This window comes from Pediculus humanus, genomic scaffold (genome assembly GCF_000006295.1).
Source record: "Pediculus humanus corporis 1103172107751 genomic scaffold, whole genome shotgun sequence".
Lineage (NCBI taxonomy): Eukaryota > Metazoa > Arthropoda > Insecta > Psocodea > Pediculidae > Pediculus > Pediculus humanus.
In genome coordinates, this window is record NW_002987351.1 from 141,747 (window position 1) to 151,485 (window position 9,739).

Here is a 9,739-nt window from a genome sequence, read left to right on the forward strand (position 1 = left end):
CTCTCTCTTTCTACTAAGCGTTATTTTATTTAATTAGATATGACTCACATAAAAATCTTTTTTTTTTTTTTTCTTATTACCGTACACAATAATAATAATAATAATAATAATAATAATAATAATAATAATAATAATAATAATAATAATAATTAATTTAATAAAAAAAAAAATAGAAAAAAAAAAAAAACAAAGTAATACATTTAACAATAATGTATATTATATATATATATAAGGGGACAAGGTGTATCAAACGCCTGTTATCAACAGTGCACAGTTAATAATATTCTTTTTCTCTCTCTCTCTTTCTCACTCCCCCTACTCCCCTCCCCCTTTTTCTTTTCTCTCCTCCCTCTATCTCCCCCTAAAATTTACTGACCCAAATTTAATCAATCGAAAAAAATTATTTTTTTTGTACAAAATTTTTTTTTTTTTTTGTTAATTGTGCCATATTTAATTATTGGTCCTTTTTTTTTTTTTTTTTTTGCATTTATCTGATTCGAACGTGTGTGTGTGTGTATGCGTGTGTACGCGTGTATGTGTGTGGGTGTGTGTGAATACTTAAAAGTCGATAAAAAAAACAAAAATAGATAGATGACTTTGAGAGAATTATTTCAAATTATTATTCTTTTTTTTTTTTTTTCTCTTCCTCCTACTCCTCCAAAAAAAAAAAAAAAAATTCGTGATCGTTATTATTATTATTATTATTATTATTATTATTATTATTATTATTATTATTTTCCCCCGGGTTTTAATTTCAAAACTAAAATTCATTAAAGCAAAACGAAAAAAAAAAAAAAATTTTACAAAAATAGAGAGAAATTATGACAAACAAACAAACGAACAAACAATATGGCCCCAAATCTATACAGGATAATCATTATTATTATTATTATTATTATTATTATTATTGGGTAAAATTTTGCTTTTTTTTAAACGAAATACAAAAAAAAGCCGTAAAAAATCAAACTTGAATTAAGTTTAAAAAAAAAACATTTTGCTAAGGTTTACAATTACAATTACACTTTCATCATCATCATCATCATCATCTTCTTCTTTTTCATTTATATCAATTTTAACATTTAACACTTTGATAAATACTAAGGGGATAAAAGCTTTTTATTATTATTATTATTATTAATATTAATATTAATATTTTTTTCTTTTTAACAACGCCTTATTACAACAAATGACAAAAACTTTACACTCAATTTATTTTTAATAATTGAATACTGTTATACTAATAAAGAAATAATAATAATAATAATAAAAAAGGGGTGGGCATATTTTCATTTATTTAAATAAATAAAACGAAAAACAAATTAATAATAATAATAATAATTTTCTGAAGGAAAGAGAAAGCCAAAATTTTGTATATAAACTTCTCATACTAAATAATAATGACTCAGCCAAAAAAACATTAATTTTTCTTTTTTTTTACGTAAAATAAATATTTCATCTAATAATTATAATAATAATAATAATAATAATATTTATTAATATACGTATGTAAATCAAAGCTTTTTAAGAGAGGAGAGTCGGGGGGAAAAAAAATAATAATAATAATAATTTTTAGATATATTACAGAACAATTGAAACATTTTTAAAAAATTTCTTTTTTTTTTTTTAAATCGCTCCTAAAGCTTTTAGTATAATTCCAATTAAATTTAAAAAAAAAATTGGATAATAAAAACTGTTAAAAATACCATAAAAAAAAAAAAAAAAAAAAAAATTAACTTTACAACAGAAATAATAATAATAATAATAATAATAAAGATTTAACAAATGATTATTTGAAATTTTAGTACAAAACTTATAATCGTAGTTTTGATAGAATTTTTTTTTTTTTAAATGATGATAAAAGATTATTGACATTTATTCGATTAGAGCCAAAAAAAAAAGAAAAAGGGGGAAAAAAATACTAAATTTAATTTTATTAAACTGTCAATGCTCTAGAAATGCTTTTGCAAAATAATTAAAATTAAAATTAAATGTTTTTTTTTTTTTTTTTTTTTTTAGACGATTATTTACATTTTTCTATTATAGCTATTATATAATATTTTTTTTCACTTTTATATATTTTTTTTTTATAATTAATTTTTTAAAAATTTTTAAATTCTTTATACATTTTTCCAACAGAAGTCATACAGTTTTTTTTTTTTTTTACAACAATTTTAATTAAGAATTTTTTTTTTTTTTTTTTATATATATTTATATATATATATATATATTCGCAACAGGGTTCCATCGTGTGAACCTTTAAAACTTACCAATACTTTATAGGAATTTATTGTTGTGTATCCCCATGTGTCGTCTGATTGATTGAAAAAAAGCTCATGACAAAAAAATTGGTTAAGTTAAAATACATTTTTTCTTGAGTTTATCCTGTTGAACTGGGCATAAAACCGCTCGAATTGCTTCATCGAAAACCGTTTTTAATCCTTTTTGCGTGAGCGCACTACATTCTAAATATTTAACTGATCCTATTTCTTTGGCCATTGAAAGCCCCTATTTTTTATCACCAAATTATTATTATTATTATTATTATTCCTCATAAAGAGTTTAATTTTAAAAAAAAAAATGAAATAAATTTCTAACCTGCGGATATGATATGGGAGCTAATTTTTTTTCTTTAAGCTTTTCAATTGTTTCTTTGTCTTCTCTTAAATCTAATTTAGTGCCGACAAGAATAATAGGAGTTGGGGGACAATGATGTTTAACCTCAGGATACCATTTAGCCCTGACATTTTCAAATGATGCAGGATTAACCAATGAAAAACAAATAAGAAATACATCCTAAAATGAAATTAAATTTAAAAGGAAAATTTAACTCATTTTATAAATAAATAAAAATGATAATTTTGACTAAAATTTTGTTTTTAAACTTACCGTTTGTGGATATGACAGTGGCCTTAATCTATCATAGTCTTCTTGACCAGCTGTATCCCATAAACCCAAATTAATGGGTTTTCCATCTACCATTACATTAGCTGAATAATTATCAAATACTGTTGGTATATATTCTCCGGGAAAAGCATTGGTTGTGTAACTTATTAACAAACAAGTTTTACCCACAGCACTAAAAATAATAAGTTAAATTCAGTAAAATTTTTGGCATAAGTGTATCATAATATTAATAAAAGAGAATTCAATAAAAATAAATAAACGTAATTAAATTAAGTATAATGATATGCACGGTTGTTTTTATTAAAGTGACAATTAAAAAAATTGCGTTAAAGTAAATTACTTTGTGTGTGATTCAATAGCTATTGTATGTGACTTAATTTAGTCGTTATACCAACTGTAAGAAAAAAACAACGATTAAATTAACCTTGATTGTCTTTTATATTGATAAAGAATAATGAAAAGGTTTAATTATATAAAAAAAAAATAAGCTTATTAAAAAATAATAAAATAAAAATAAATAAATAAATGAATTTATTACGAAAGCCATTGAGGTTGGTCATTAAGCATCAAAGTAGGGGGGATACACTTTGCATATGAATAATAAATAAAATCATACAGATGATATTAATAATAATACATTTAATGATTAAGCTTTAAAACCTACATTAAAAATATAAATCATTTATAAAATTCTTACCCATCTCCCACCACAACACACTTGATAGCTTGCATTTTTTACTGGGTAAAGGCACAAAAATACTTTAACATTTATTAATGGGCGTGGAGGGAAATATGGCTGCAGACTGGCCACAATATCAAGGTAAATGTTTTTGTAGACTTATTAAGACAACTAGATTTGTAAACAAAGTTTTGAAACTTCGCTATAAAGCACAAATTATATTAAAAATATAACATCTATGGTATATTTACGAAATAAAATAAACTTTTTTTTTTTTTTTTAAATAAGTCTTTTTACTTTCGTTTTAATAAATATTAATTATAATTAATAAATATTAAAAGAAACAAAATTTTTTAAATAAAATAATACGTTTTGAAAACAAATTTATTTTTAAAACAAAAAAAAATTTTTTTTAAAATAATTTAAATTTTACTTAAAAACTTAATTTATTGAAAATTAAAGACATTTTTTATTTTGTATTTAATCAAGTAAAAGCGAGTAAAACAGATTAATTTTTTAAATTTTATTTTGAGATTTACGTTAATACATAATTTTTTTTAATAATAACGAATGTTGCATACCTCTATGTGAAAAATTTTTTATATTGGTCTATGAGTAAAGCCGTTCTGTTTGTCTACGCTTACAGCCACGTCACTTTTGGGAGTAATTTTGAAAATATAAACCAATAATGAATATATTTCGACTTGTAGGTGATCTATCACATCTTTTGGCTGTGATTATTTTATTAATTAAAATATGGAAAACTCGATCGTGTGCAGGTATATTTTTTTTAAATTTTATTTATGGCATGTGGAGCCGGTGCTTGTTTGTTTATCAGTGTAAAACAATGCTTCACTAAGAAAATTATTACTTAAAATTGTTTGAAAGAAAAAAATTTTAAAATAAACAGGCATCCCTTTTTTAAATACTTTACTTATTTTTAACTTATTATTTATTTTTTTACGATGCTCTGTCAAAAATTTTTTTTTCCTTATCTTGCCGAGAATATTTATTGTTCAAAAAAAACTGATTTTAATTCATCATTGTAAATCAGGTGAAATGTAGTAATTAATATTAATTTAAATCAGATTTATTTTAATTTTTAAGGTAATAATTCAATATATTGTTTTCATGCTTAATATGTGAGTAATAATTTCATAATTGATGTTGATATGTAGTAGTAACATCAAAGTTTCATACTTCCCTTTTAATCTATAAAATAATTGTTATTTGATATTGTTTTTTTATTTTTTTAAAAATATTTATTACTACAAAATAATTGGTAAATTAATCAATCAATTATTCAATCAGTTATCTCATGACTTTTATCGTTTTCAAATTTCAGGCATTTCAGGAAAATCACAGTTACTTTTTGCCATAACATACACAACTAGATATTTAGATTTGTTTACAACATATGTTTCCGCTTACAATACTGTTATGAAAGTAGTTTTTATTGCTGCATCCTATGCAACTTTATATTTGATGTACATTAAATTTAAAGCAACATATGATCATAATCATGATACATTCAGAATTGAGTTTTTGCTGATTCCATCAGTAGTATTGGCTTTATTAATTAATATGGAATTCTCAGTTGTAGAGGTAAAAACTAATCAATTTATTAAAATTTTCAATTACTTGTGTCAAAGATTGAATTTTTCTTATCTCAAATTGACTTGCCTATAGATATTATGGACATTCAGCATTTATTTAGAGTCAGTTGCCATTTTACCTCAGTTATTTATGGTATCTAAAACTGGAGAAGCTGAAAGTATTACTTCACATTATTTGTTTGCTCTCGGGTCATATCGTGGACTTTACATCCTTAATTGGATATACAGATACTATGCAGAAAATCATTACAATCTTATTGCTATTGTAGCAGGTGTTATACAAACAGTTTTGTATTGTGACTTTTTCTATTTATACATAACAAAAGGTACATAATAATTTATTTATTTATTTATTCATATAAAAATTTTGAGCAAAAGTAATACAATTAAATTTCATTTATTGTATTTTCAGTTCTTAAAGGGAAAAAATTACAACTGCCAGCTTAGAAAATAAGTTATTGTTTTGCATAAAATGGACAAAGTTTGTGAAATTTTTTTCAATATATATTTTAGTTTAAAAAAAAAAAGAAAAGAAATTACCAAATTAATTAGCCAAATAAATTAATTAATTTAAGCAACTTAAATATTGTCTTCTGTATGCTGTAAGTAAGTGATTTGTAAAAAAATGTCAATTTAATCCTAATTAAAAAAATATGATATTGATATTTTAAAAGGTGAAAAAGGGGGGGGGAAAAAAAGGAGATTTTGCTAAATAAAAAGTAGAAAAGAAGTACAAAATAATATTTATTATAAAAGTATTGCTATTTAATAATTGCAATAATTCTTTTCAATAAAAACATTTTTTTCATTAATGTTTATCGATTGATTTGAAAATAAACTCTGGTCAAAGAACAAGTTTTTTTATTTATTTGTTATTCAAATGAATCAATAAATAATCATTTATCTAAGAAATACATTTTATTTTCTAAATATTCTTATTTTACTTTATAGTCATTTAATTATTTATTATTATTGTTATCAGTATCAGATTGTCTATAATATTCGCAATTATTATTTTTTTTCGCTTTTTATTTGTTTAAAAAAAAAAAATTATACACTGGAAAATATTAAATGAATAATAATAATAATAATATTAAATTTTGTTTTTTATATGAAATATACATTTATTAAAAATCATTTTCTATTATATTGTTGTTAATAATTTTTTTTTTTTATTCGAATCTAAGTAATTAGATTGATACACATATTTCGAAACTAATTGTGTGATAATTAGAAAAAAATTTTTAAGACAAAATATTATATTTGCTGCACAAAATTTATATTTTGGCACGTTTTGATTACAAATTGTTTTTCATTGTCTAATTCTTAATGAAAAAGTGCATAAAATTTATTTTCAGGTGAAGGAGAAAATCTGGGATAAATTATTTTCATTCTGGAGTTATTCACAGACAGGAGTCATGTAAATAAATCTTTTATTGAAATTTTTTTTTTTTTTTTTGAATTCAATAGTCAAAATGCTTAGGTTTTTTTTTTTTTTTTTTTGAAAGGTATTATTTTTGCTCAGTCATATAGTGTTGATAGATTAATTCTTAATAATTGTCAATTAAAAAAATTGAAGGTCAAGTATTAAAAAAAAAAAGCTTTACAGGGCGCTTGTTTATTATAAATAAATTCCAATTGCCAAATTTCTTAAATAAATTTAATTTCTGAGTGTGTAAAACTATAATTATTATTTTATAAATTAAAAAAAAATTGTTGAAGAATTCAAAATTGAGTTTTTTTTTCCCTTTAAATTAAATTGTATTATTATTATCATCATGAGCCTGATTGATGCATGTATTGTAGGGAAAACATGTCATTCATTTTTTTTTTTTTAGCCTAACAAACATATTATAAGAGCCTAATGGCAAATATGTATGTTTATGTTCAATAAGTTGAGGTCAATCAGTTTTTGAGGTTAATAAATAAACAATAGGCCTATTATTGAACAAAATAAAATTTATAAATTAATCATTTAAAAAAAAAAAAAATTATCCTAATAATTTCTGTCAAATTTGGTCATTGAAAATTTTTTAAAATTGTTTATGGTTACTAATCCTAAAATTTATTTAAGCTTCTATATAATGTTTTGTTAAAATATAATTTACTCAAAAACTAATTAGTAATGAATGTAACTAATTAAGGTTTTAAATTGCTTCTTTTTTTTTTTTGGTTGTCGAAAAAAAAAACAATTTATCATCGATTGATATTTGACCTCAACCTAAGTTTCATATGTTATTGTTCGTTTAATAATTATTTAATTAATTATACAAATTAAGAAAATTAAAAAAACTAACTATAATGTTTTGCAAATCAAAAAAAAAAAAATTACATAAGCTTTAATTAATTAACTTTATTCGACATAAATTCGTTATTTTTTTGTCTTCATTTTACAAAAATTTAAAAGGAAGTATAATTGTGTAGGATTTAATTTTTGATAATGAATAATAATAATAATAATACACTCTTATCATTTTATTAAAATAATCAATTTATTTAAAATTAAACTAAAAATTTATTTTCAAAAAAAAAAAATATTTGTATATCTATAAAAACACACGCGAAAAAAAAAAATTAAAATTAAATTTTTATTTATTTATTTTTTTTAATTAAAAATATAATGAAAAATAAAAAATTAAAAAAAAAAAATGTACAAGTTATCGATTTGAAATTTTAAGTATTTAATTTATAAAAAAAAAAAAAATTAATAATAACTTTTTTTTTTAAGAAAAATATTTAATAATCTTAAAAATCACTAAAAATTTTTTATTAGTTTTTCTATATAAGATACTATCAAACTTACATGAGATTGTTCCTAAAATAAAAGATATTAAAGGTTAAAATAATAATAATATTTTTGAAATTTACTAATAATGGGGTAATGACTTACTTCTAAAGTTGTATCACGACTTCGAAGAGTAATGATACCATCTTTAAGTGTTGAATTATTTAATATAATAGTATATGGAATACCTAATGCATCATTTCTTATTAGATGTTTTTCAATTGTGATTTGTCCGATATCAGGTAGTAATAGTACAGGTATTCCTAATTGTTTAATTTTTTTAGCTAAAAGCAATGTGAGCTCTCTTAAATTTTGTACATTATCAGATGTTATCCAATTTCCAGCGAAAGAAACTTTATAAGGTGCTAATGCTTTGGAAAATCTTAACATTTCCCTATCAGTATTTTCATTTAATTTTTCATAGGCATCACATAGGAATATGAATGCGGCTTTATCTAGCGATAATTCACTCGTTACAATTTGAGGTAAAAATTTTTTTTTCCCACTTTTCATCTGTAAAAATAAATAAATGGAATTAAAATTTTTTAAAAGTTATTTTAAAATTAATTAGTAAATATATAAGTACTTCGAAAAATTCAGAGTCAGATTTTAAGGTATCTGGTAGATATTTAATAACTTCAACAGCTTCTGTTCCCCAAGGAAATTCAGCTTTGATAACAACAAATTGAGAATTATTAGATTCATTACTACATATTTCAGATGTGCTAAATCTTCCTGGCAAAGCTGAAAGCTAAAAAAAATTTTTTTTTGTTTATATAATAAATCATGATAAAAAAATTAAAATATTGCAATAATACCTTTCTCCACCAAAGCTTATGTTCCCTTTGCATTTTATAAAAGATTTCTATTCCTTTCTCTGGCTTACATATAGTATGATTTTTTAATATTGTGCTATCACCATTTTCAAACTGATTTTTAACTAATTCAACATCATTTGCTGGCAATCGAATTTTGCTTTTATTATTAAGGTGATTTGTATTTAATTCAATAAGGCTAAATGGTACAGCTGAAACCATGCTTTTTACATTGCTGAATGCACTTTTAAATAATGAAATCGAATTCAAACAAGGAAATGTAAATGCTGGTTGATCACAAAAAATACTATTCGATACTAGCCACTCATTTTTAATAATTTGTTTCAGGTTTTCTGCATTGAAATTCAGTTTTAAAATCCCTTCATTACTCCTTGTCACAAAATGGTAATTTTCAAAATGTTTTAACATGCTTTGTACTTGACTGTTAACTTGGTTGGCAGTTTTAATTAATTTAACCGAATTCATTTTTAATTATTTTCAGATAATTTTTTTTTTCTTGGATAAGAAACTGATGAATCAGTGTTGATATTATTATTATAATTTTCTGAAAAATTGCTTTTTATATTTTCATTTTCAGCAACATAGTAATTTTCGACAGTTTGTTCACAATGAGACAAAAGTTCAGCTCTCGTTATTTCGTTTTTCTCAATGTCCTCCCTTACATGTAAACATCTAAAATATTAATTTTTCTTATTAAATCAATGAAACATTTTTTATTTTTTTAATAGATAAAACACAATTTGAAGAAAATCAGAAATTATGAGCTTGAAACAAAATTCAATAACACCTACTCGTCTTCTAAGACTGTAACAAGTGGTTCAACATTTTCTGTATTTACTTCAAAGATCTGATCAGCAAATCTGATGGCATCTTCCACGATTTTAACAGCTCTGTCATTATCAAAACCAACCAGTGATAC

At 22.2% G+C, this 9,739-nt stretch overlaps 4 protein-coding genes across 4 annotated transcripts in view; 1 reads left to right on the forward strand and 3 right to left on the reverse strand.

Moving 5' to 3' along the window:
- Window positions 1-2,349: 2,349 nt before the first annotated feature.
- Window positions 2,350-3,636, reverse strand: Phum_PHUM344070 (RAC GTPase, putative; the record flags this gene model as incomplete). Its single annotated transcript, XM_002427726.1, has 4 exons — window positions 2,350-2,505; window positions 2,596-2,793; window positions 2,887-3,076; window positions 3,602-3,636. 4 exons carry the CDS (start codon window positions 3,634-3,636, stop codon window positions 2,350-2,352), a joined length of 579 nt encoding a protein of 192 aa, XP_002427771.1.
- A 635-nt stretch (window positions 3,637-4,271) lies between these two features.
- Window positions 4,272-5,646, forward strand: Phum_PHUM344080 (ER lumen protein retaining receptor, putative; the record flags this gene model as incomplete). The annotated part of the gene is made up of 4 exons (XM_002427727.1): window positions 4,272-4,362; window positions 4,929-5,188; window positions 5,273-5,525; window positions 5,612-5,646. The coding sequence occupies 4 exons, from the start codon at window positions 4,272-4,274 to the stop codon at window positions 5,644-5,646; spliced, it is 639 nt and encodes a 212-aa protein (XP_002427772.1).
- Window positions 5,647-8,029: 2,383 nt separating this feature from the next.
- Phum_PHUM344090 (glycyl-tRNA synthetase, putative) lies at window positions 8,030-9,285 on the reverse strand (the record flags this gene model as incomplete). The annotated part of the gene is made up of 2 exons (XM_002427728.1): window positions 8,030-8,439; window positions 8,871-9,285. The coding sequence occupies 2 exons, from the start codon at window positions 9,283-9,285 to the stop codon at window positions 8,030-8,032; spliced, it is 825 nt and encodes a 274-aa protein (XP_002427773.1).
- Window positions 9,286-9,287: 2 nt separating this feature from the next.
- The window catches only part of Phum_PHUM344100 (uncharacterized protein), a gene marked incomplete at both ends in the record, with an annotated part of 1,415 nt that continues 963 nt past the window's right edge, over window positions 9,288-9,739 (reverse strand). Inside the window, 2 exons of the mRNA XM_002427729.1 lie at window positions 9,288-9,492; window positions 9,612-9,710. Coding sequence (XP_002427774.1) covers window positions 9,288-9,492; window positions 9,612-9,710 — 304 coding nt within the window. The remainder of the gene's footprint in view (window positions 9,493-9,611; window positions 9,711-9,739) is intronic.